The sequence below is a fragment of the Phyllopteryx taeniolatus genome, chromosome 14 (assembly GCF_024500385.1).
Source record: "Phyllopteryx taeniolatus isolate TA_2022b chromosome 14, UOR_Ptae_1.2, whole genome shotgun sequence".
Classification (NCBI taxonomy): domain Eukaryota; kingdom Metazoa; phylum Chordata; class Actinopteri; order Syngnathiformes; family Syngnathidae; genus Phyllopteryx; species Phyllopteryx taeniolatus.
The window spans coordinates 18329846-18351069 of NC_084515.1; the positions used below are offsets into that span (position 1 = coordinate 18329846).

Here is a 21224-nt window from a genome sequence, read left to right on the forward strand (position 1 = left end):
TGCAAAGGTAGAAAGAAACCCGCTCGGGCAATCGGGCCCTGAGGAGGCGCAGACGCAGTCATTAACGCCAGTGGAAAATGACTCCTCCACAACCTCTTAGTCATTTCGCGCCCACGCACACGCACACGCACACGCACACGCATGCACACGCTGATTGTCGGGATGCACCCAAACTTTGCAGTGACGAAACGAAGACCGGCCAAAGGACCCGCCGAGCGTGTTCTCCTTTGCCGGAGACGCGCCCTGCTACCTGAGGATGACAACACTGCCACGATGACATTTGCTTTGAGGACGTTCTTTGTTCGGGCACACTACGCGTAGACAAATGCTCATAAAAACACAAACACCAAGTATTTGTAGTAGGCGAGTGGCGAGTGCTTATGGCACGAACCAATAATTAGAATGCTTCCAAAAAGGCAATTTGCACCCGCCCCGCCCGAAAACCTTTGGGTCAGCCTGACATTCAGCAATCAGCGGCGTTTGCCCGCTGAGACAATTGAAGCACCAAATGACAAAGTACAAACACATACTTGCATTCTTCATCTTCATATTTCCAAGTGCAACTGAAGCGCAAAGCAGACTTTCAAATGGCAGTTATTGATTGATTGATTGATTATTTTTCTCCTCAATGAATTTCATTTAAACGTGCCAGAAGTAGTCAGTCGTAAGATGCCGGTTTGTGTTTCTGCCTCTCATCCTGAGTCACTCGGGACAAGCTTCAGCTTCAGCTCACTCGCAACCTTGACGACGACGACGACGACGACGAGAAAGCCGGCCGCTGGTTCAACTCTGAAAGTTAGCGACAACACCACATTTGATACGCGGTTGATGTCTGGGCTATCCAGTCGACCATCTGGGCTCACCGTGGCCATGATTGCGAACTAGAGAAAACAGCTTTGATCCCTTATTTATAGTTTTCATATACAATGACCGGATCAAAACGAAAACAGGTTTTTTGTTTTTTTTCCTTTTCCATTTTATTGTTGAGAAGTTGAACCAAAAAGGTGGCAATGTTGTCAAAACGATACCTGTTCACAGTGAAATCCCCATTTCAAACATTTCTGCTTCCTCGTTACAAAAGAAAGGCATTGCTGTGAAAACAACTGGCGAAGGCGGCACACTTGTTTCCTTTCGTGTTCTCAGTTGAAAACGCCTCGCGTAAGCACTGACTTAGCAATCGTTGCATGTCGCTTGTTTGTTCTCTCGTTGTCTGAACAACTCGAGTGGCATCTACTTTACCTTCCACACGCACGGTTACCATCTAAGGAGTCAACGTGGTGTATCGTTCACCGTCTTCTCACGAGAGTCGTGACGATTTTCAGTGCCATCGTAACATGTCGATGCACGAATCTCTTCCGTTCATTGGCAGTCGGCCACGCGCTTGTCGAGTGGGAATCGAGAGGCCGCACACGGCTTCACAACAACGCAACAGTCACGCCTCCCTTTGTTTGGCGCACTTCATTTCACTTTGCACAATAAAAAAAGACAGTTTCACTAAACAGCTAAAAAGCAAATATTCCATTTGTTCCGTTTTAAATACACATTGAGTTGAAAGAGAATAAATAAATGAATACAGCGATGTATCGGTGGTGTGAACAGCAACGCGGAGCGGCAGTGTGTCCGTCAGGACTTCACGCCAAACGTCTTCTCGCGAGCGGCTCGGCGTGCGTCCTCACAGCTCGCCGTCCTTCAGCTGGGACCCCAGTCCGCCGAACCTGGCGCGCGACCCCCTCGGCTCGGGTATTTGTCGCGTATCGCTTTCGGCTAGGCGTCAATAGCGTACAAATTTCAGGATCACATCTGCCGGCCGCCGGCTGCGCAGCTCTCGATAAAGTCGCTTAGCCGGTCTTGTCCGCTCTGCTGGCTCAAGGACTTGAGGAAACGAGGGTAGCAGTCCTTTTCCATCAGAGTATAAATTTTGGCCTGGGCCAGATCAAAACACGACTGGGTGGGATGCTCGATGTTCTCCCCGGTGATGGCTTTGGTCACGTGATCGAGATTTACCTGTCCAAGGGAAAAGGAGTTCACAATCAGTGACTTCTTCGGACTCACCTCCGAACTGATGCGCCCATTTTGGGGTGTCTGTTGTTTACCTCTCGGGGTGCGTCGGTGCTGATGAACTCCTCGAAGATTTGCTTGGCCTTTACGGACATTTTCGAGGGCTTAGTAGTCCTGTAGTCTTCACACGCTAAGTAGAAGGCGATATTTTCCTCACTGAATTCCGACACCAGAAAAGCTCTGAATAGACACAAACCATCTAAGAAGAGGAGAGAGTTCGAGTTAGCATAGGTCGTGACCTTTCGGAATCAACAGCTGCAAGGTTAGCTCTGCGCAATGAAATAGCGTCCGTTACAATAGCCGCATATCATTTATGTCTCTGCAAAGGCGAAAGTGCATTGCATCTCATAGCGAAAGGTGCACGTGCTCTTTTCCTCCTCTCACATCTGACGAAGGAAGGCAAAACATTTGAAGCACCTCTCAGAATGATGCAGCGCGGTGGTAGAACCGCGATAATAACCATCATAAAATCGAGCATTATTAGCGTAAGAGCAGCCTTCGTTTCGTATGTCGACATAAACCGGCTCACCCGTTAGGCAATAATATAGGCAAATTATTATGATTATTGGTTTTAAATAGGCAAATGCGAAGGGCGCTGTGACCTCCAGGGGTGCCGCTAACTTCAACCATTAATAAACATACATGGTGTTATAACAGAAATGATCCTCCTTCCCTTCCTCCCTTCATTTGTTTCGCTGGTATTATTCTTTTTTAAAATCAATTTTCCATCGAGACGTTTTTTTATTTCATTGGGCGTCAAAACAAACAGACAAGTCACACAGTCATCTCAACCTCAATATGATTTAATTATCAAACTAAAACAAATGATCACTATAAACTTTCAAAACAAAAGAAATAATAAATACAAATATAAAGCGATGCCCAATTAATATTACGTGCTACTACTTTACAACTGGCTAGCAAGCCCTTTTGCTCCTTCATATATATATACATATATATGTATATGATTTTTATCGGAGTTATTTGTTGTGTGACAGTACAAACTGTCTAAAGCATGTGATTTAATTTAAACCTCAGATCAGTGTTAAAGTGCGTATTATGATTATGATTATGATTACTATGAAAAATAATCAGAATAATTCTCCGTAGCCTGAGATAGCCATATGCAAGATTTTAAATTGGGCGACGTTATCTTATAAATCGGAGACAACGCTAAGAACAATGCAATTTGATTTCTTTTGTGAGTAAATTGAAATGAGAGACGGAGAGGGCGGCGTGTAAAATGTCGGCAAGGACTCCGGAGCGGCTCGGCCCGGCTGCCCGTGTGTCCCTAATGTCGCGTCCGGCGAGAGCATAGCATGACTTTGCGAAAAGCTGCGCTTACTTTGACTCGACAGCAATTCCTCAAACGACTCCTTCCATTTTAGCCGCTCGTCAACACTGCGGGACAAAGGAAGCAACGTGCAACGTAAGTGAAAAAAGTTAAGCCGTGAAAAGTCCACGTAAAGATGAGGTGGACGCGCCTTACCGCTGAGTCTCAGTTTCGTGGGGCCGCGCGGGGATGCCGTGATCCGACTTGTGCAGCAAACTCCCAAACAGGGCTTTCAGCTCTTTGGCCCTGTGATGACCAAGAGGGAATGAAACAAAGATGTCAAAATGCAGAGGCTTGGAGGCAACACGGTTTGTCATCTGGATGAGAAGGACAGCGGCTCACCTCTCCAGGCAGGCGATCGGCAGCAGTTCGAGTCCTCGGCACATGGCGAGATGCCGGTGGTGGATATTTCCCGAGGGTTTGAAAAAAGAGAGCCCGTTCACCAGCGGGATCGCTCTCAGCTGGTCTGACCGATGTGAGGGAGAGGGCCCCTTTTTATAGGGCGGCCCTCTCGGCGACATCGCAGCTCTCGGCCAATGGCGCAAGAGCAGCGGGATGACGGGGAGACGTTCCTCCAGACTGCAGGCAGCCGCACCGCCGACCTAATTGGGTCGATTCCTTTCGCTCATCTGTTATGTAAGGTCTCGGATTCTGCCGCTGGTGTGTCACGTCCCGGGGACAAAGAAAAACTTACAATAGTTGTTGGTGTGAATCCTGACCACTGTCAAGTGGCTGTTAAGCAAGGCACCGGGCGCCCCCCCCCCCCCCCTCCCCCTCCTAAAGTCAGCTCAAGAGCGAAGACATCTTTTGCTCACTCGGTTTATGTTCAGTCTGCTTCTCTGTGCGCTGTGCCACAAAAATAGTTTTGTAATATTTGTTACATACATTTGTTTTCTCTTCACATTGTTGAGCTCATTCATCTTTTCTTCAGTTCAGTTCAGTATTGTAATCAATCAAAGTCAAGAACGAAATGTTTGGTGTGAGTTACGATACAGTCGATGATCGGGCTAAATGTGAGCGTATTCCTCACTTCCGATTGACGTCAGCAACGGTACGATCTTGAGCGATTATCAAGCGGTGTGGGGTGCGCTAAGAGGGATTTTTGCTCCCAGATTCGCTTGGAAAACGGTCGATTCTAATGGGGAAATTTGTATTTTTCAGTTTGTCAGTCTTGGTCCACTGTGGCACCACGCCGCCCCTCACGGGTCAGTCCCGGCACTACAACACACCTCGAGTTTGGGGGAGGAGACTCGCAATTACGGCTATGCGTGTGGTCCGCCGTGTTGGCCATCTTGTCGACAGCTCGCACAGTAAGAGCGGCGAGAACTCGCCATTTTTTTCCTCATCGCATCGGATCTGTCACAATCGGCCAAGATGGTAAAAATCGTTATGGGTGTACCTCGCTTTAGCGCGAGAAGACAAGCAACAGAAAGCAACAACATTCGTTATCAACAGGAAGTGATGAAGAAGCATTTCCTTTTCCGTTTCTTTTCTTTGGTGAAACGTAGACAAGATAAATATAGACTTAATATAGTGTCATGTTTGAGCAAACCTATTGTTTGGTGAAGGGGGGGGGGGGGGGATCTATTTTTAGCATATACTGCTGTTAGCAGGAGTTCACAAACTCTAAGGAAAGGAAAATGAACGGCGACAGATAAAAACGACTCATTGAAAGTGTCTGCGTCAATTTCCTGAGTAGAACAATACGTTGTATTTTTTTTCCCTTCGTAACTGCCAAACAGTTCCCGATCCAAGTCAGGCTACAATAATGAGGTTCAAAATGCCCAAAGATGGAGCAGTCCACGAAAATAGCAAGAAGATGAGAACTTTTCTGAGAATTGTCTTGACACGAAATGTTCTGAATGGAGACGTGGCTCGAATGCCACTAATGATCAAATCACAACAAGCGACCATATATTGCATAAAGTCTTGTTTTGGCTTGCATAAGACAAAAAAAAAAAAAAAAAAAAAGACATACAAGAGTGACATAATCAGCATTTCAATTACTCCTAAAACTAGGTTACCTGAGTGGTTTTGCGCTCGTCTTTAGCTTGACGTGTCACAATGCGGCCGACCCAGAATTGAATCAAATCATGAATTAATAACACGCAGATTGTGTGGCTGGCCAGAATCACTGACCTCCATTTACAAAGTACATGAGAATATTTGTTCCATTCCATTTCCTTCTCCGCACTGCTTATCCTCAGTCGGGTCACAGGTGCGGGCCACACCCCCAACTGGTCGCCAGCCAATCACCGCGCACATATGAGAGACGCAACCTTTCACACCTCAGGACAATTTGCAGTCTTCAATGAACCCAGCATGTATTTTTGGGGGGAACGTGGGAGGAGCGCAGAGTACTCGGAGAAGCACCACACAGGCGCGGGGAGAAAATGTTTTGTCATCCAATCGCTTTTCAGCGATCGGCACACGTTAATACATTTAATGGTCGGCGTCTCCGCGCAGTCGAACATACGGAACTTGTATTGCAAAATATTGATTGTGAACATCTTCAGATCGGGGGTCACCGAGCTTTTTGTCGGCGACTGACGAATGGGAAGGGCAACCGCTTTCATGGCAAATTTGCTCAAATGATGTGATTGTAATAATCCATCTATGTGAAAAGACTGATCATGTTCACGACTGCTCACAGTAGTTATCAACGATGATGCAACCAGGCTCTTCATTTGGTCCTGCGGGATGAGCATCGTTTCCGCCCACCTTTCACCTTTTTATGAATGCCGTCAGCTACTAAACAGAAAATGAAATCTAGCGAAATCTACATTATGATGGTAAGCACTGTCCAGAGCGCTCAGATTATTCCGAGTCCTGTCGTAAAAATCTGCGGGCAGATTTAATTTGCTCGTTGTGATTTGCCCAAATACAGCCAGCTTGTATTAGTTCAGTCCAAGAACCGAGTTCTTATTCCAGTACAAACCTCGAAGCCAGCGGACGCGCAGGACTCACCGAGTTGATATTTCTGTTGATAATTCATTCCACTATGACTCTTATACGACTCTTATCGCTCTACAGGGTTGAAACGCCTGCTAAAAGCAGTCGTGTCAAAATCTTTATCTCGCTACTCCGGGGACAGTCACCACTTCCTGTCGCTGTCTTGCGAGAAAGATTTGAATGAATTGCTGCGAACTTGTTTCTGGAAGAGTGGGAAGTACAGAGGAATTCCCAAATAGTCACTCCATTTCCCATCTGACATGAGCCAAGATTTCATCTGGAAAGCGTCCAAGACAAAAGTAGTTTCCGCCGCCTGTTTCCAGCATTTCTCCTCCTCCGTCTCTCACATGTTTTGTTTACGGCAGAAAGTCAAAAGTGAGAAGCGCGCCAAGACTGGGTTTTGATTTGTTCGATTCCAGCAATGGCTAGCATGAACGCTAGCAACGCTCGATGTATTTTTTTATTTTCATTTTGCTGTTTTGAACCCGACTTGCTCGGACAACGATGCTTCTAACCATTCTGACAAATGAATCGCGGTAATATGTTTGCTAAAGTCCTTCTATGAATTGTGAGTCAGAAAAAAAGAGATGGCCTTTTCCAAAGAATACCCCGCAGGAGGCTAATAAATTTGGACCGAAAGAAATAAGCTGGCGGGGGAAGCTTGCGAGGCACCAGCAGGATGTGCGCCACAAAGCTAATTGGGTACATTGCCGCAAATGGGTTGTGTGCAAGGGAAAGCTGATTTGTAGGAAACGTCTGCGCCCCTGAATGCCGCTAATGCGCCCACTTTTATTCTGAAATATAGCCGCTCGGTGACACAACAGGTCGAGCGGGAGCGGGAGGTGGCAGCCGCTAAACAAGGCACAGATGTCACCTCAGAGCGACGAGGGCGCCGCCTTCTCGTCCTCGTTCATTGCGACTCTTATTAGATTGACTTGCGCAACGTGCTCCTTTTTGTGCACCGAGATGGATGCGAAACGCGACGGTGTTTCCGACCCGAGCGGACAAAGTTCAGTTGAGTCGGAATGACGGTTACGTATTCGTAAGCGAATTATGGTGAGGGAGATGGAGACGGATCCGCTTTACCTCTTGAACTCCGCCTGCGATCGCGAGAGTAAATACAAGGAATTCTTCAGATTGACCATTACCATTGGCAATCTTGCTCATTATACGATGTACGATGTACGATGACATCTTTAGGATGGTTTCGCCCCGAGCGCTCTTGGAGTTTGTTTTCCCTCAAGGAAGGTGAACATGAGTTTGCCTTGCAGCTGCTAAGCATTTCTGCAGGCAGGCGAGGCTTGAACCTCGACGGAGCACCAAAGGCCGACATTCGAGAGCCCGAGCGGAGACACGGTGGCGGGTGGGCGCGCTTCTCAGAAAGCAAACCTGCGTGCGGCGCTCCCGAGAACGCCAAGTCACGCTCGCAGCGTGGTCAAGACGTTGAGCAGAAGCCTGCGTGAAACGATCGTGTGCAGAGTGGAGGCTTCATTAGGTACTCGTCTCATTTTGCTGAATAAGGTGGAGAAATGAAACACACAAATGGAGGCGCCTCTCAGCACGATGTCGTGGGGGTCGCAATTCGCACCCGCTACGACCGCTATTTGAACACGCTTCATGAAAACCGTGTCGATCGATCCAATTTTTCATCCTGGTTTTAGTTTTGCATCAGATCATTGCTTTTCAATTCATATTTGTAAATGATATCCGATGGCAAAAAGATGGAAATGCTTAAGATGCATATACAAATATAATAATAATACATTAGAAAGGAGACGAAATCCAAATCTTCTGGAATACATCTGATCCTTTTCGATTCATGCCAGGTCGTCGCCACTGTAGTCCAGCACCGTTTTACAAAGATCGAACGAAGTATCGCAACGCAAATCATGAAAACTCACTCTTGCCACTTCAGACAAGAATTGTGTATACGCTTTGGACTTTTAATACACAGACAGAGTCAGAGTAGATAGATCTTTTAGCATGTAGGATATTTGATACGAGTCAGTCAAACAAAAAAGCTTCCACAAACACCCCAAAAAGTTGTGCACAGACGCAAAGTTTCAGCTCAAGTGCGGTGCCAAAGACAAAAACACGGAGGCTGAAGTAGGCCTGCAAAGACTGAGACATAAAACATTCTATTCTTAGACGAGCTGACAAACTTCGCTGCAGCCCAACTCCGATCCTTCATGCAAGCGCACAAAAGCTTCGACTCTGATCTTCTTTAGTTGTGCAGCTTTCAAATAATTCCTATATGTATTAAGGTATTTATACATGGCGGCATTGATACCAGCAATTTAAACACGAGCCCTGTGGCCCGCGCACGATCATGAACCGGGTAAACCGAGGACGACGGCGGCCTTGTTAAGCCACAGCTTCCGCCGCACGCCAGCACTTTTGGGGCAGAGCAGGAAATCTTCGGAATGTCAGTGCGCCGCGGGACGGAAACGCTCAACTCATTCGGACTTTCGACCTTATTCCAAAACTTCAGACTGCACTGGAATTGTGAATCGTATAGAAAGAAATGAAAAAATGAGAAAGACTTGTATAGATGACATCTTTGTCATATCTTTAAGGTGTTGAGATACTACGTTGAATATTTTGTCATGTCTTTAATATTAGCGATTGCGCATTGCTGCTTGTGTTGTTGTGTTTTTTTTATTGTGGAGAGCTTGATGGCTAAACTTGTCGTTGTATCGCGTAATCACGACCTCGGTCAAATCCAACGCACTCAGTGCAATTAGCCAAAAAGAACTCAAGCACTTCTGGTCTTTTTGCCAGCCGACACACCCCGTGACCAATCGGTGACGGCGTGGCGAACGCTCCTATTGGACGAGCATGCAGCAGGAAGTCAAAATGGAAGCTTCCACTGTGGAGGTGATGTCTCACGAAGGACGAAAAGAGAGATTCAGATGTTTTTAAACCCACTCAACTCACTTGAGTAGCAGCAGCAAGTCGCTGTTCCGTGTCTGCTCAAAGCGCCATAATAAGCAATTCAGCTGTAAAATATTTGCAAACATTGGACCCCAAACACATTTATGGCTTTGAGGAGAATTATACATTTTGCGATTGTTATCGTTCAAGCCCAAAAGCCTGACAGCTGTTTGTGACTTTGTCTTCCTAAGTGAATGTGACAGTCATCACCAGGAACAACTTTCCCATGTTGCCAGATTCCAGTCATGTGACTGCAAGCCACATTCGTGTGGGAATTGTTCCCTCCCGTGGGATGGAATACCGCTCATCAATACATGAGAAGCAACCCTGGTCACTTAGCAGGAAAAAAAACCAAAAAAAACAAAAGAACAAAAAGAACAATCCTTCTAAGGTGAAATGTCTCCTGAAGAAACGTGGGATTATTTATATCTCCAAAGGTTCTGAGAAGAATTCAGCGAGGAAATAAGTACATGAGCCAAAAGTCAAGGATCCCCAAAATAGAAAATTATTCAGGACTAAAGCTATGAATGCATTCGCTTTCGCAAAAGACCCCGAGGTCAAATAAATTCAGCAACTGTGAAGAAAAGCAATAGCCGCGCATTAGGATTCTCCCACACTTCATTTTGACTTCTTCACCATTTCTAAGGTTTATTCGTGCGTCTCCATAAATGGAATTGGGTGCAATATTATAAATAATTTCAAACAAAAACTTTTGTGGCGCAAATTTACAGCTGTCTGCTGTTCTCTTTGGGCTTTAGAGGATAGATGATGATGATGATGGTGATGATGATGATGATGATGATGATGATGATGATGATGATGGTGATGGTGATGGTTTTCCGCTCGGTTTGACGTCTTATACCGTGGAACGTCCAAAGCTGAACACACTAAAAGTGGTTAAACTTGAGTTCAGCACTTTTGTTTCTTTTCAGGAACAGTTAACTAAACAAAACAAAATTTGATAAACTTTTTTTTTTTTTTGTGTGATGCCACCATAGCAGGCTACCAGTGATAAAAACAAACAAACAAACAAACAAAATAAATAACCATGCACCCCTTCCCCAATATGAACGTGACATGGATTGCAAAGATATGTATGACCTGTTACCAATTGGCACTTGTGCCCCCTTGAGACGATGCCCCCCTGCAGGACTGAAGCGCGGTGACGTACCATCCATCCTCAAGCGCTTGTGTTGAAGAGAAAATTGTTTCTCGGGAATCGCAGACAATTCCTGTGTCTTATATTCATCTTGGGTTTATTTACCTTTACAGCTGTAGCGTGGTCAAAATACAAACCCTAGTCATAGTACAAACTAAATAAAAGCACGCAAACCGCTACTACTACAAATTGATACGAAAAAAAAAAAATATTATTTTTCTAAAATTTTGAATCATCGAAATTTCCCAAAGCAACTACAATTGAAATACACCTTTTCTCCCAGTGATGTAATAGATTACAATTCCATATTTTTTGGGGGGAAAATGAAATGAGCTCATCCTGTTACATGTAAGTAAGTAGTACTCTCCCCAACACTGTTGATCGCGGTCCAGGCGGAATCCCTTTCGAACTGCCGATTTCAGCCTTCTTTTGCTTCCGAATTGATGCCAAAGGTGGGTCACGCACAGGGCGCCATTCAAGCTAGGGCCGCCACTGCGCGTGAGACGGTGCGACTGCACGATCCGAATGAAAACGGGGGGGGGGGGGGAAGACTCACTGCTCACTCTTGTGTTCACTGGATGAGTCGCATATAAAACATGACTCAGTGCTTTGGATGTGCGCACACCCTTTGTAATCCAAGACCCCCCCCCCCCCCACACACACACACACATTTCTCAGTAAATATGACACTGTTCAACATTATATGCAGTCACTTGACACAATAAAGATTTGACTACCGCTCCTTATTTTCCTATTCAAACCTTGCTTGTACTCTGCCTAAATGTGGTCGGCCGAGCGAAATGGTGCAATTCTGTTTGTCGACAGCTGGTGGCAGCAGAGTCACATCCATCTTTCGCTCTGACAGGATGTGAGCGATCCATTGTGCCACCATTCCTGACTTCTCGTCGACAAAAAAAAGTGTTTGTCACCGCCATGCCACGAATGAAAAGGGACTGAATGAATTCAAAACAGAAAAAAAAGACTTTGAACTGCATATTATTAAGATGAGTACATTCCAAGCTTTTTGTGTCACATAATAGGATTGTGTGTGCATGCATGCCTGCGAGCTTCTGAATTAACACGATGGATGAAGTTGCATCACACAAACTCACACGTGCACGTACACGCATTCACACAATCTGCAGTAATGTGATAAAAACACAAACATAAAGCGAATGTGTATTCTGTCTTTATGATCCATTTTCCTACCATGCAGAAATCCAAGAATACGTTGGAGTGTTTTTCTCGCATCCTCCTCCCAAAGGATCACATGATCATGCATTTTCCCGTAGTCGACAAAAGTGGCAAAGTCTATATGATGCTTGTGTGCATGTGTGGAATTATGCGCACATTCGATCACGGAGGCTTGCATTGCAAACATTATTTATGTCCTTTGAATGCACACGAACGAAAGTATCCCTTATCTGCACCGCCATGAGCAATATTCTTGTGTTGTATTTTCAGGACATGGCGAGAAACACGTCTGACTCGCAGTCAGAGTTTCTGGGTTCGAATCTCGTCTCAGGGTTGTGGAGTTTGCATGTTCTCCATATTATGCACATTGACTACTTTCGATTTGCCGCTGGTGTGAATGTGAGTGTGAATTGTTGTTTGCCTATCCCTGCCCTGCGATTGGCTGCCAACCCGTCCAGCGTGAAGCTAAATCAGCAGGGACAGGCTCCAGATGTCAGAGTTTGAAGGTTTGCGTGATATAGACTCAATTAGAGAAAGCCCTGAATTTGTTGAACTTGGTTTGCCAGGTGTGCTTTCATGAAGTTGACAAGTGTTAATGTTTGTGCAATCGAGAGGCAAAGAATGAAAACGTTGATCTGATAATGCTACTGGTAAAAGTAAATTAGCTGCAGGTCCTTCCCTCAAGCCCTCCTGTGTGAAGACCCCCCCCCCCCCCCCCCCCCGCTTCCTCACACATTTCAAAATATATACATGTAAGTTAATTGAAGATTCTAATGTGACTGGGAACAGTTGTTCGATTATACGTGCCTTGCGATTGGCTAGCGAACAGTGCAGGTTGTACCAAAGGCAGCTGGGATAGGCTCCAGGCAGCGATGGTCCTATCTTGGATGCCACCGGGCTGCGCAAGACCCCCCTTTGGCATTTCGTCCTGTTGTTGTTTGGTTGTACCGTGGCCGGGTGGGTGGCGGACTCGTTGCAAGTGCGCATCTGCTGCTGTTACTCAATGATTAAGTCTCCTCCCTATCGAGCTCAAAGCGGCCCCAGACATGTCCTCGCGTCGACACAAAACGTATGCGGCTCACTTTTGACCACCTTCGTTCGTACCCCAAATACAAGCAACAGAGACTTCTCACTTCTGTGACGACGATAACCTTTCACTTCATCTTTTTTACGAGCAAAATACTTGAAACCTGCCACTGGCTTCAGCTCACCTGCAACCCGAATGAGGACAAAAACTAAAGAAAATACAAGAATGAATGCATAAGAAAACTTTTCATAAACTATAGTAAGGCCTTCTTACCCCCAAATTGCTAACAGTTAGCCCACACAATACCTGAGCGGACGTCCTTCATTGGCAGCTATTGCTCATCAATGAATTTGACTTTCTCGTACATGAACACACACGCACGTACGTACGCGCGCACAATCAGCCAAACAAATTGTTTTGCCTGCCTTTTATTAATGATCACCACCATCTTGCACAACAGAAAGAAGTAGAACATCTCCAAATAATCCACAAATCAGGAAGGTTTTAGTCATATGATCAAGGGATGGCTCAATGTAAAGCCTGAATGAGTGCAGCACAATATGCATGTGGGGACACGAAGGGAGGCATGAGATTTTGTTTATTTGCCTTTTTCAAAACTTGATTATATTATTGAAATGAACCCTATTCTCATGCATGAGCTGCAAAAAACACCTGAATCCACTGTCATTTGCATAACGCTTGCACCAACTCCTTGTCCTGCCGGCCTTATACAAAAGCATATTTTTAACGCACAGCTGAGTATATGCTGAATTTAGTTTAGAATCTTAGTAATTAGTTTTTGCACTTTGCTGGAGAAGCATGATGGAGCTCATGATGTTGCGCAGCCATTCACGAATCGATCGTTTGAGCCATGTGACGTGGTTAGCAATGCGACATGTTCAGTCGCTGGCCAAATGCAATTGTAAAAGGCAAATGGGTAATCCAGTTTAGTCATCGAACATCAAACAGCTGAAATACTCTTAATTAGGAGAAGTGGGAAAAAGGCAACACATCAGGAAAATGTTCAACTTTTGCAGTTTGAACTAGTTGGTGATGGAAGGAAGACGAGCATGACGTCAGCTGTGGGACGTTACGAACATCCGCGTAGACTGAACTCCTTCTATTAGCATTATTCTGCTCCATAGGATGCTGGCATGGAAACAACAACAACAACAACAACAAAAAGATTTTACGAAGCCATTGCAAATACCGGAGTCCAATGAAATTCCACGCAGAAAAAAATATGTAGCTGACTGCAACCCTGAGTAGACATCGTGACTACTGCAAGTGGAGCTATTATTATTTTAAAGAAGCATTTAAGGCAGAATGCCAATAAAAGAGGAAAATGACGGCTGTGCAAGGATGAAAAAGAAAAAAGGCAAACTCGCAATGTTCACTTTTTGAACATATTCATCAGAGCACTTAGCTAAAAGGGTAAATTCATAAATGGAGATCAAATCCATTAAGGTGATTTGTCTACCTTCCAAAGAGAATTTCATAGTGTTTTCAGTCACAAGGAGCAGAACACGGACGACAAAGGAAAAAAAAGCACAAAAAATGATTGGAGGCAGATGTGCCGTGCCGTGCCGTGCCGTGCCGTGCCGGAGGCATCCCGCTGGCGTCGGAGCCCCCCGCACAGGCGCCGTCTTCAAATCTACAAGGTTATCCGGACCGATGGCCTGCGTACTTTCCCTCATGGCAGACTTCTCGTCCAAGATGCCAACACCCATTTCCGAGAGGTCACAGACACCGGCTCGACACAATCTCGATTTGCAACTGAACTGATGTGTGCATCTTCGAATTCGGCAGAGCGAAGTGAAGTGCATTCTTCGTTGAATCTTTTTCTCGCTTCTCATGTACCTCATGTGGCCGACTCTTTTTTCTTAGAGACAGCTTTTATTGTTTTGTTCCCCCCCAAATCTCCTTAATAAAGCATCATACCGTTCGATGTCATTCTTGGAGTCTGAGATTTTTGGGGGAAAATGTCAAGAAAAGGGTAAGATGTGATACTCTCACTTTCAATGAATACCTTACATTCAGAACAGGTCCACACATACACAGAAATCTTTAAAAAGCATTTCCCCTCTTCAAAGTAAAACTTTGTATTTTTTTTATTTATGTTGAGTTATGGGGACAGGAGTCAATTTGTCAATTGTTGTAGGAGAACTGACATTTACCATGGGTAAAAGAAATCTGACCTGCATGTTTGTTTTCTCCTTGAGATAAAACTTGAAATGTTTCTGGACTGTGCAGAGCGTGCTGTGTTAAATGATTTGACTTTTTATTCATCTCTCAGCAGTCCCGCCTGGAGCTGTCCACATTTGATAATTAGAAAATATCCTATCATTTAGGGCCATTATCCATCTGCCATTGCGCTAATAAAACTTACACCCCCCCCCCCCCCCACCCACCCACCCACGCACGCACACATATTTACAAATTTCAGATAGCAAATTAGAATATTTTTTCAGCTCTCTTGGAGGAGCAATACCGAAAGCGAGTCAGCCATTTGCAACGGGGCTTCAAATGTCAGTCGCAGAGGCTGCACAGCGGCTGCAACTGGGAGTTCTTTAACGACCGCAGGACCAAAATCCACAGCAAGTAAAGTCACCGGGGTGTCCCGCCCGGCCTGTCGAGGACGAACAAGGACAGAAGACGGAAGCGAGCGGACGCCGGAGCTCATCGGAATCCCCCCCCCGCATGCATGTTAGCTCTCGCTTTACCCAGGAGAGCTCTTATGCCTTATCGAGACAGATATGCACACTAAGCCAGTACTGATTATGTTTAATTAAGAATCACTTGTGAATGCTCTCTGTGGATGTAAGATCTCACTAACAGAGGATAACATGCCTTCTGGGTCACTTTCAAGCTTCCCCTTGTGACCACCATAGCCGCATACATTTTGAGAACCGATCTGACATTCGGATCGGTGGTTCTGAACCTTGTCGGAGGTACCGAAGCCCCGCAAAGTTTCATTTGAGCGTTAGCGCGACCCTTTGGAATTGGAATATTCAAATGTGGTTTATTTCAAATTCAAAATTATTTGTGCGCAAAATGAACCACGCGTCACTCGCGCACAAAATCACGGTGTTCAAAGAACATAACCAGCAAAACAAGAATTTCACACACAAATAAATTCAACTCAATGAAAATGAAGTAGAATGCTGTATTTTGCCACTCTCTTATCATTTTCACTGCAAATTGTGCTTATTTTATTAACCTACAATCCTCGAAAACGATTGTTCCCCAAGATACGTCTCGTGCAAGCTTGTCCAACTTCGGAAGTGGTTGAAGTGTATGGATGCTTTTCCCGCTCGTTGGTCTATTGCTGTTATAGATACAGTATGAACCATAGGAAGGTACGACAATCCTCTATGAGATGCGTGCCTACGGCGACGCTAAGCTAGTAGGGGCAAAGTGTCAGCGGAGTCCATGCACGAAAAGCAAAATAACACGGATGCCTGCACATTTGGCTGGAAACGGTTGCACACAACAACACCTCACAATCACAACAAAGGAACTGGGAATAACCCTTCGAGGTAAGAATATTTTTTGCCTCCTTTTTTTTTTTCAAATGTTTTGTATTAATAGCAGATTGACATTGACAAAAAAAATAAAAATGAAACTCATGAAAATCGGTTGAGAAATGATTTATGATTTGTTTTCAATGTCCATCACCTTTAACGGGAATGTCGCCCCCACCAACGTGGCCGCCATTTAGGCACATGACTTAGCCGGGCTGCTGAAGAATCAAGGTGTACAGCAGAATATATTTTCCCCTCACATTTCTAGCAGTTGAGCCTGAAATTAATTTACCCAGCAGTGTGACATTGCTCAGGTTTTCCAAGCAATTAGAAGTGCTGAAAACAGGCCAATTTGCCACGCCATTCTCAACATTCACATTAAATGATCACCTCACGAAACATTTGAATCTCTTGATTTTCATCTCATTCCGTAGCTCAGTGGGTTTACCCCAACTGCGACAGAATTTAGGATCTCATTCTTAAATCACTCCATCAATTTCGAAAGGATTTATGAGGATGAGGTTGGTGGGCAAACATGTCAGCCTGCATGTCTTTGGTGCTTTCCCATCCGTGAAATAGAGCCAGGACAAGTCGGAGTTTCTCTTCTCTCCTCATCTTACCTCTTCTCTCCGCTCCTTAGTGCGGAGAGGACAGATGACCGGTGACAGATAGAGAAGAGTCAGTGACCGTGACTACCTGAGTAACAATGCCAAGTTACACTAGGTGAGTCAGCTGAGGTGCTCATTAGTGAGCGTTGTCCCTTCTAATGTCCCCTTGTGACACGGTAAATAACGTGAAAGGTGCTCCCGTCTTTCCCCACTCCCAAGGACGAGCAAGGCCACAACAATTGCAGTCCAAACAAAAGACAAATTATTTGCACTTAAACGTAGGCAGCAAAAGGCTCAGGGTGGACACCGCCGAAACACGACGAAGAAAAACGATCCACCGTACCGACTTCCTGATGCAATAATAATGAAAAATCAAACACAGGCTTACCTGACTCCCGAGACGTAAAATTGTCGGCCGCTCGTTTAACTGTTAAAGGCCTCAACATTGAGATGTGAGACGACGAAGCCAGTCAGTGAAACGTAACAACCGTCCCTCAAATTCAGCCAATTTGTCTCCATTTGCCCATCAGAGTGCTTTGAGCATCCCTGTGATCCATTCGGCCGACGTCTCTGCGTGAAGGAGACTTGATTGAGCCACAAAGGGGGATGTGACACACCAGAGACGGTGTGGCGTTGGCGACTGTGTCTACAAGTCACCCCAATGGAGAGTAATGAATCCGGCGAGAGGAGCGGACATCGCTTTCATCTTCAGCGGGACTTGAGCCACTCTTTCTTCATCATCTAAAAGAAAAGTGCATGCTCATGCAGAAAGGAAAGATGTCTCCTTTTCAAAGAAGATCTTTAACCACTTTACCTCTTCACTGGGATCCATTGTGACTGACTCCAAGCTGATGAGAACACAGCAGACACGCGCACACACACACACACACACACACACACACACACACACTCCAAAGGACAGGGGAAGGTAACAATTATTTTCACTGTAACTATCCTTTTTATTGAGCTTGATTAATGAGAGGAAAAATTAAGGACAAAACCATCAAAAGGCAAAATTGGATGCTTGCATGGCGCATGGAGGAGTCAGTTGTCAAGGTAACCGAATTTAAGCAACGTGAGGAGCTCCATTGTGTTCTGCATCTTGAGAGATGAATCTATCTGAACAAGTGTCGTTGCGAGAGCGCCTGCTGTGGCTTTGCACGCATCCTGCATTCTAAAAGATGAAATGACACTGCCATTAAAAAGGAACAATTTGATCACTTAGATCAGGATTAATGAAATACATTCATTGCTTACGTCGTCAAATTCACTCAGAACCAAAGAGTAAAACCCCTTCTCGTTCACCCATTGAGGATTGAATCCAAATCAGTGGCAAAGTCGTCGATCACGGGCTGATTCCGACAACTGGATTGTTGTGGCGACGACGTGGTTTGTCGGCAACGCCGCATAATGTCCCACGGGCAATGCTTGATTGGGTTCAGGGGAAGTGGCGGTCTGAGGAAGTACTGAAACTCTTCCGGACTGTGACCACCACCTGTAAAAACATCCCTTTTTAGCAGTGGTCCTACTAATAACTTTGCCTTTGCACCTGTCTCATTTGCATAATCACGTGAAACTGAGTCCTCATTGTTATTGCTTTCCAACTGGACAGTCACCTGCTGTGTAATTGACTTGGACTAACACTGTTATGATTATTTCAATTTTATTATTGTATTTTTTTCTAGCAGTGTATTTTAACAAAAAATTTAATGATTAAAAAAAAAAAAAAAAAACATTGTATGCCTCAGAACTCAAAACTGGTCAATTTGAGTAAAACCTTTCCGCAGTGGTCGACATTTGCGCCAATGACAGCCGTCCTGGTGTTTTCTGTGTTTTCTGCCGTTTTCGTTTTAGGGTTATTTGAGGTCAAATTCCAACGTCTCGTTCTTGTCCAAATAATCTAAAAGGCTTCGTTGCGGCTGAGAGGCCAAGAAGGATATGAGCTGGTGCCTGCTAACCGTCGATAATAACATAATTGTCCAGTCAATTGAAATTGTGACCAGCGATGAGAGGACAGAAGACGAGCGCAGCGGTCGGTCTCTCAGCACCGAGGAGCAGTCGAAGTCGTCGCGTTTACAACAAGCCGCGGGCTACTGACGGAATCCTGCAGAGACAAGCGCAGCTGTCAAAATGAGAGCGAAAACAGTAACTTTGCAAGTAAGCTAAGATGAAAGTGATCAAATGTTGACAGCAGATTTGATATATTTATCGTATGATACGGAGTTCACGATCAGTGTTAGAGGCCTCTGAGTATTTGTTGTTTGTAGAACAGCTTTTGTTCTAGTTTAGCTGCTGGATGGTTTATCTACAAGCATTTCATGTCCTCATTTTGCCGAGTTGGGGAGTTTCATAAGTTTAAAGACCAGGAAGTAAAGCAGGCTGTCATCTGCATATGCTTTGTCTCTATTCATTTGGCTGCAGATGACTGCTAGATATTGGAATCGGCGAAGGCCATTCCCCCCCTGACAGATGCTCAAGGCGGTCTCAAACAGTTCAGGGTGTGTCAGAGGCTGATGGGAAATGTGAAAGAATGATGCGATTCCCTCAGTCTCAAACAATCACGGAACCATTTGTCATCCTCGGGAGAGTCGAGATGCTGCTACAGGCCACAGAATGAGTAAGGCACTTGCCACCATGTTGAATGAGTCCAAAAAGCTTCCGATATGAACTGGAACTCGAAGAACAGAAATTGCATCAAAAAGTTCTCAAGGCCGAAACGAGGGGATTTGCGCTGTGAATGTATTTTCATCAGGACACTACACACGTGCGATCGATCACAGAGCACAGAAATTCAATTCAAATCAAAAAAACGACAACAAATTATATTAAAAAAAAAAAAGCACAGAAATTCAATTCAACAAAACAACAACATCAACACTAAGTCACATAGATAAATTCAGTACTGCACGTTCTGGACTACTCAGCGTCGACTTTCTGCCCCAGCTTTAAAAAAAAAAGATTAATCTGTCAATTGTTTCGATTAATTGATGAATTGGATTTTGTATTTTTCTTTTTAAATGTCCACCCCGCTATTAAAAAACAGGACATTATTTCAAATTGGTTATGATTGAGTTACTGGTTTGGTCCATATCATCCATGAAGAAATAGGCACAAATGTTGATCATTGTTTTGGGAAGTAAAAGTAAAAGATGTTTTGCCACACGTTGGCTGCTCGAAGTTCATCAAACCAGTTAAAAACGTCCAATCACTGTAAAGCGTTTCTCATCTCTCAACGCTCTGTCCTCTTGACAGTTAACTGATGTTGTTTGGAATTGGGCACATTTGCAATGTGAGCGTGTCACACTTCTTCACACTTCTTTGAGCTTTTCATCGCTGTCACGGGAGTGTCACTTCGCTGGTGAATTCACTCTGTTTTGGTTTGCAAAATGTGGGTCTGTTTGTCGTCTTCTGTCTGTTCAGTTTATTTGTTTGCTGTCCTGGGGCGACGATACTGTGCAGTTTCGCTGAATTCAACCGGTACGAGCATTTTCTTTTCATACAAAAAGAATGGGGGCGCTTCCACCGCTTTGGTATGGCATATACTAGAAATGCCAATGGTTGTTTGTTTCGATGTGCCCTGCCATTGGCTGGCGACCAGTTCAGGGTGTACCCCGCCTGTCGCCCACAGTCAGCTGGGATAGGCTCCAGCACACCCGCGACCCACGCGAGGAGACGCGCGACGGAAAATGGATAGATGCATGGCTAATACATAGGACATCGTCATTAATTGTTTCCATGTTGCTAGGCAGATCCAAATCGACTTCCGTACAGACAGCATGGGATCAATTCCTACTCAGTTACTTTATTTCCACTCCGATTGAGGTGCAGTCCCTCTTTCCCCCAAGTCAGCTGGCATAGGCAGCAGCTCCCCGTGACCCCGAATAGGATAAGCGCTGGAAAAAATGGACGGATGGATAGCACCGTCATGGGTTGCTTCATGGTCAGAAAAAGCCATGAAAAAGAGGTCGAAGTCGATGAAGTTTCCGCTGCATGCTCTTCGGACCAAGCTTGGACTTGTCAGGAAACAGAGAAATGTAAGCGGGCGAAGAAACGGAAGCTGTAGTCAGCGAACGAGATGGTCTCTGCAACCAAGCAGCTGCTCAACACCTGCCCTGATACGCAACGACAACGTTTGCTTCGTCATCACGATTGTGTCCCCGAGATCAAAACCGCTTGCAAAACCTTTTCGGATGAAGTAGATTTGCAGACTTCTCGCTATGTCATCCACGATGACGGTTTGAACTGCACATTGGAGTTTTCCAGAAAATGTTGTTTTAACCACACCAATGAAGTCAAGAAATCAATCATTTCTTCAAAACAGCTTTTTTTTGGGGGTTTGTTTTTGTTTTAATCAAGCAAGTTATAACCGCCCCATGACCATCAGAAGGCAAGCGAACCGGTGCAGCAAATGTAATTTGTCATTTCCAAGCAGTTC

General features: G+C 45.0%; 1 protein-coding gene across 4 annotated transcripts in view; it reads right to left on the minus strand.

Moving 5' to 3' along the window:
• Window positions 1-971: 971 nt before the first annotated feature.
• Window positions 972-21224, minus strand: part of LOC133489273 (regulator of G-protein signaling 5-like) — a 31281-nt gene continuing 11028 nt past the window's right edge. Inside the window, exons 2-11 of one of the 4 annotated variants that reach the window (XM_061798181.1) lie at window positions 18047-18284; window positions 17791-17963; window positions 17604-17637; window positions 17447-17530; window positions 17178-17359; window positions 3734-4048; window positions 3548-3637; window positions 3404-3459; window positions 2094-2257; window positions 972-2004 (exon numbers count right to left, since the gene is read on the minus strand). In XM_061798181.1, coding sequence (XP_061654165.1) covers window positions 1795-2004; window positions 2094-2257; window positions 3404-3459; window positions 3548-3637; window positions 3734-3912 — 699 coding nt within the window. In that variant the 5' untranslated portion in view covers window positions 3913-4048; window positions 17178-17359; window positions 17447-17530; ... (1 more) ...; window positions 17791-17963; window positions 18047-18284 and the 3' untranslated portion in view covers window positions 972-1794. Of the gene's footprint in view, window positions 2005-2093; window positions 2258-3403; window positions 3460-3547; window positions 3638-3733; window positions 10199-17177; window positions 17531-17603; window positions 17964-18046; window positions 18285-21224 lie in introns of those variants that run through there. The other 3 variants (XM_061798180.1, XM_061798179.1, XM_061798182.1) reach the window with 3 other exon arrangements.